This window comes from Petaurus breviceps, unplaced genomic scaffold (assembly GCF_028583685.1).
Source record: "Petaurus breviceps papuanus isolate PSGF00001 unplaced genomic scaffold, PetGlider_PUasm1.0 90654, whole genome shotgun sequence".
In the NCBI taxonomy this organism is placed as follows: Eukaryota; Metazoa; Chordata; class Mammalia; order Diprotodontia; family Petauridae; genus Petaurus; species Petaurus breviceps.
In genome coordinates, this window is record NW_027187301.1 from 5819160 (window position 1) to 5824772 (window position 5613).

Genomic DNA, 5613 nt, shown 5'->3' on the forward strand with positions numbered 1-5613 from the left:
CTCTCTCTCTCTCTCTCTCTCTCTCTCTCTCCCCCTCCTCTCTCCTTTCTCTCTTCTTCTTCTTCCTCCTCTCTTGTCTTCTCCTGTCCTTTCCTCTCCTCTCCCCCTCCCCTTCTCTCTTTCTCTCTCCTCTTTTCTTTTCTTTTTCTTTTTAAGTGTTATGTGTCTGTGGCAGGATTTGAACTAAGGTCCTCCTGACTCCAGGGCCGGTGCTCTGTTCACTGTGCCACCTAGCCACCCCTCTCTCTCCTCTTTTCTCTCTCAGTTAGCAATATTTTGGATATTGACAAATTGAATAAAACTCTTTCCCGTAGATTGGTACCTAAATGCATAATATATTAGTAGCATTAATATTATTTTCTTCCATATCCTCCTTCTCTCCCCTCCCTTTACAATGCAGAATGACTCACGTAATTTTACACTGCTGATATCATTCTCTGTGACAGGGAGAAAGGACACATTTTTCCGTGGATTTGAAATCCCTGAGGGTGCATCCAGTTTCCAGAAGCGCTCTCGGACTGCTTCCTCCAGCCTATGGTTCAGGAAGTCAATCACGGAGCCCTCAGGCAGGTACTGGAACTCTGCAATCACTTCCCACTTCTGAACTGGACCCGAGGTATTTCTGTGAACCAAGGACACAGAATTGTTCTCGGTGGGTAGGGTCAGAGGCTATGGGATGGTGGCTTGTAGGAGGGTGGATAGATAGATGAGAAGATAGGTCTCCAGCTGGAAGGGACTTCAGAGACCATTCCAGTTTAACCTCCTTATTTTACAGATGCATAAAAGAAAGGAATGGACTTGCTCAGGGTCACAGAGATAGCAAGTGTCAGAGCCAGAATTTGAATCCAGGTCCTCTTATTGAAAACCTAAATATCTTTCCACAATATTGTACTATTTTCTAAGACCCAAGGCTGTCCCTAGGGAGTGGCAAAGGGGGAAGTCTAGATCAAGGCTAGATCAAGGAAAAGGGGGCAGGGGGGAGGGAAGCACTAAAACCCTCAGATATGGGCAGAGGGATATGAAATTTCCACCTACATTTTTGTAACCGGACTATTCTTCAGAAAAGCCCGACCTTCTAGGAACTCCAACTTTCGAGTGACCTGAGATGGGAGCAGAAACAGTGTAGGCATCAACCAGAGAAGACAATTCCCTCCCACTTCCCCCCTGCCCCTAGGTTTTCCTTCCCTTTGCATTCCCCTCCCCCCTCCCCCTGCCTATCCCCTCCTCCAAAACCATACATCACACATGTTATATTACAGGGAGAAACTGGACTACTGGCCTAGCTGTTCCTCTGATACTAGGCCAATGGGCAATCATAGGAAAATAGATTTAGAGCTGGAAAGGACCTCAGAGTCTACTATTTAGTCTAATTTCCCTTTTTCATTTTTTTGGTTGTTGTTCAGTTGTTTCAGTCACGTCTGACTCTTTGTGACTCCACTGTGCTTTTCTTGGCAAAAATATTCAAGTGGTTTCCCATTTCCTTCCCCAGCTCATTGTACAGATAAGGAAACTAAGGCAAACAGGGTTAAATGACTTGTCCAGGGTCACACAGCTAGTAAATGTGTGAGGCTGGATTTGAACTGAGAAAGAGGAGTCTTCTTGACAAAACAGAGGCTCAGGCAGATGAAGTAATTTGCCAAAAGTCATAGAGTAGAAAGTACTCCAAATCCCAAGCTCTTCCCACTATATGATGCTGCTTTACTTTAGGTCATAGGATTTTAGAGCTTGGAAGGATTTGGGGCATCATAGTAATAATCAATCTGGAACAGAATTACACAAAAAAGTTATTAGCATCACTGAAAACTATGATGGTTTGGCTACTGATCTAGAGCCAGACATCCTGGAGAATGAAGTCAAGTGGACCTTAGGAAGCATTGTTAACAATAAGGATATTGGATGGAATTCCAGCTGAGCTATTAAAAATCCTAAAAGATGATGCTGTTAAAGTGTTGCACTCAATATGTCAGCAAATTTGGAAAACTCAACAATGACCACTGGATTGGAAAAGATAAATTTACATCCCAGTCCTAAAGAAGGACAGTGCCAAGGAATGTTCAAATTACTGAACAATTGTGCTCATTTCACACACTGGTAAAGTTATGCTTAAGATTCAGCAAGCTAGGCTTCAGCAATATGTGAACTGAGAATTACCAGAAGAGCAGGCTGGTTTTCAAAGAGGCAGAGGAACTAGAGACCAAATTGCCAACATTTGCTAGATTATGGAGACAACATGGGAGTTCAACAAACACATCTTCTTCTGCTTCACTGACTACACTAAAGTCTTTGAATGTGTGGATCACAACAAAATTCAGTGAAACCTCAAAGAGATGGGAGAACAAAATCTTGTCTCCCGAGAAACTTGCATGTGGGTCAAGAAGAAACAGTTAGAACTGAACATGGAATGACTCATTGGTTAAAACTGGAAAAGGAGTACAATAAGGCTGTATGCTGCCACCTTATTTATTTAATTTATATGCAGAGTAGTACATAATGTGAAATACCAGGTTGGATGAATCAAAAGTTGGAATTAAGGTTGTCAGGAGAATATAAACAATCTCAGATATGCAGATGATACCATTCTGATTGTAGAAAGTGAAGAAGAATTAAGAAGCCTCTTGATTTGGGTGAAAAAAGAAAGTGTAAAAGCTGGCTTGAAGCTTAACATAAAACAAACAAACAATAACAACTAAGATCTTTGCAACTGGTCCCATCACTTCCTGGCAAATAGAAGGAGAATAAATGGAAACAGGCTCAGATTTTGTATGCTTGGGCTCAAAAATCACTGTAGGTGGTAACTGCTGTCATGAAATCAAAAGACTCTTGCTCATTGGAAAGAAAGCTATGGAAAATCTGGACAACATACTAAAAGCAGAAATGTCACCTTGCCAACAAAGGTCCATATAGTCAAAGCTATGGTTTTTCCAGCAGCAATGTATGGTTGAGAGAGTTGGACTATAAGGAAAGCCGAGCACTTCAGAATCTATGTTTTCAAATTGTGGTGTTAGAGAAGACTTTTGAGAGTCCCTTGGACAGCAAGGAGATCAAATCAGTCAATATTTAAAGAAGTTAATTCAGGCTATTCACCAGAAGATCAAAAATTGAAGGTAAAGTTGAAATACTTTGGCCACATAATGAGAAGATGGGACTCATTGGAAAAGACCCTGGCACTGGGAAAGATTGAAGGCAAAAGGAAAAGGGGACAGCAGAGGATGAGATGGATAGATAGTATCATGGAAGCAATAGAACATGAACTTGGACAGACATTGAGAGATAGTGGAGGACAGAAGGACCTGGCAAGCTATGGTTCATGGGGCCATGAAAAGTCAGACACAACTGAATAACAACAACAAATAATCATAAGGTGTTCAACATTGGTAATGTTGGAAGTATGCTTTTGACATATACTTACTCAAGTAAATCTGGTTATAAAACAAATAAACTCACTCTTTGATAAATGCCTTATAAGATAATAAAAATATTTTTGGATTCATGTGATTTGTTTCTTCTGGATTTGATTTATCGTTATTCTAAATGGGACCAATGGAGCCTTCAGGCTGTATTTGATAACTTTTTCTAAATAATTTGTGTTTAAAATATTCATTAGGGTTGAATTTGTCTCAACCAGACATTTCCTTGATTGGATGCTTTTTAATTAGTACTCATGCTTTACCACATGCCAAAGGCTATGACATTCTCCTTGACCATTTTCTCTATTCTGGTCACCAGGGGTTCTTAACCATTTTTGTGTAATGGGTCTTTTTTGGTAGCCTTATAAACCCTTTCTCAGAATAATGTTTTTAAATTAATAGGTTTATAAAGGAAACTAATTATACAAAAATAGTTATCAAAATATTTTAAAACAAGTTTCCTGACCCAATCAAGAACCCCTGCTTTGTACCATTCCACCTCCAGTTTCAACTTCCTCTCTAGAACTCTGACTTTCCATACCATGGATTCCCCACTTCTTCCGATCCTTTTGCTTCTTTCTCTTGAGTTTAGGAGTTGTCATTTACACATCCCCAAGGGCCTCTCTAAGGAGGAAGGTCAACAAACCCTAGCTTTCTAGCATAGAGATAATCTAATCCAGCCCCTTTATTTTACAAAGGAGGAAACTGAGGCTCAGAGGTGGGATTTAATTTGTACAAGGTCACACACAGTTACAGAACTCATCTTTTCCAATACCAAATCTAATGTTCTTTATTCTACTCTAAACTTCATCCTTCCAACCTGTGAACCTTAGCTCCATCACTAGGTTTCCCCAATCCATTTCTGTAGCCCCTGAACTCAGGTCCTCCTGACACTTTGCTGCCCCAAGAGATGTGGGTTTTTACTGTTGTTTTTCAAGACAATTAGGGTTAAATGACTTGCCTAGAGTCACACAGCTATTAAGTGCCAAGTGTCTGAGGCCAGATTTGAACTCTGGTCTTCCTAACTCCAGAGTCAGTGCTCTCTTTACTGCACCACCTAATTGCCCTAAGAGGTGTGTTTTCCAAATGTACTTTCCACCCAGTGCACCCTTAACCTGAGCCTGAGTACATAGTACCCACCGTGGCATTGACGTCATCTAGGGTAGCCATTTCACGTTCACTGAGGAAGAGTCGGATGATTCTCAGAGGAATGTCTGGAGACAAGACAAAGAACTTCCTAATAACTCCCCCTACTCAATGGACTTCAGTAATTCCCTCATAACTAAAGTCTTTCACACCCCTCCCCTCCCTTTTTAGTCTTCTAATACCTTTCATCTCACCTACACACCCTTTGATTCAGTAACATTGGCCTCTTTGCTTTTCCTTGACCTTGAGATACTGCCATCTCCCAACCCCAGGCACCGTCCCAGCTCTGGGTTATCTCCCACCTGGAAGGCTTTCCCTCCTCATTGCCACCTCCTGGCTTCCCTGGCTTCCTTCTAGTCCCAGCTAAAATCCCACCTTCTACAGGAAGTCTTAATTCGAGTGCCTTCCCTCTGTTAATTACTTCTGATTTACACCATGTATCTTGTTTGTCCATAGGGGTTTGCACATTGTCTCCCCTGTTAGATTGTAAGCTCCTTGAGGGCAGGAGCTGTCTTTTGCCTTTTTTTGTATCACCAGCACTTAGAACAGTGCCCAGTACATAGTTTAATACATGTTTATTGCCTGACTAATGTAGAATTTCCCAAGAAGATCAACACCAAAGTCTCCTATTACAGAAAAAAGAACTGAGAACCAGAGAGGGTTGATGACTTGTCCAAGTCACCACGAAGGTCACTGGTGAAACTGAAAGTGACCAATTCTCTCAATTCCCATCTAAGAACTACCGACACTAGACAACTGTCTCTTAACTCTAATCTGTGAGGGCTCCTGTAATCTTTTATACCTTGTGTCACCCTCTAAGCAAAAAAAAAAAAGAAAAAGAAAAAGAAAAATGTGGTTTACCATATAAATGTGAGTCATGGTTATTTCTGGCCCTTTGCTATTTTTTTCTTATCAATATTACACACAAATACACACACACACATCATTACCCAGGACTTGGCAGAGCATTTTGCCAGGGTCGGGTCATCAATGGTGCAGTTTTCCTTCCTCCCTATATATATATATATATATATATATATATATATATATATATATATAT

General features: G+C 40.8%; 1 protein-coding gene across 1 annotated transcript in view; it reads right to left on the reverse strand.

The window, feature by feature from the left end:
- Positions 1-5613, reverse strand: part of MUC4 (mucin 4, cell surface associated) — a 47097-nt gene that overhangs the window by 6987 nt on the left and 34497 nt on the right. Inside the window, exons 18-20 of the mRNA XM_069065046.1 lie at positions 4548-4621; positions 1036-1100; positions 411-622 (exon numbers count right to left, since the gene is read on the reverse strand). Of these exons, the coding sequence (XP_068921147.1) occupies positions 411-622; positions 1036-1100; positions 4548-4621 (351 nt within the window). The remainder of the gene's footprint in view (positions 1-410; positions 623-1035; positions 1101-4547; positions 4622-5613) is intronic.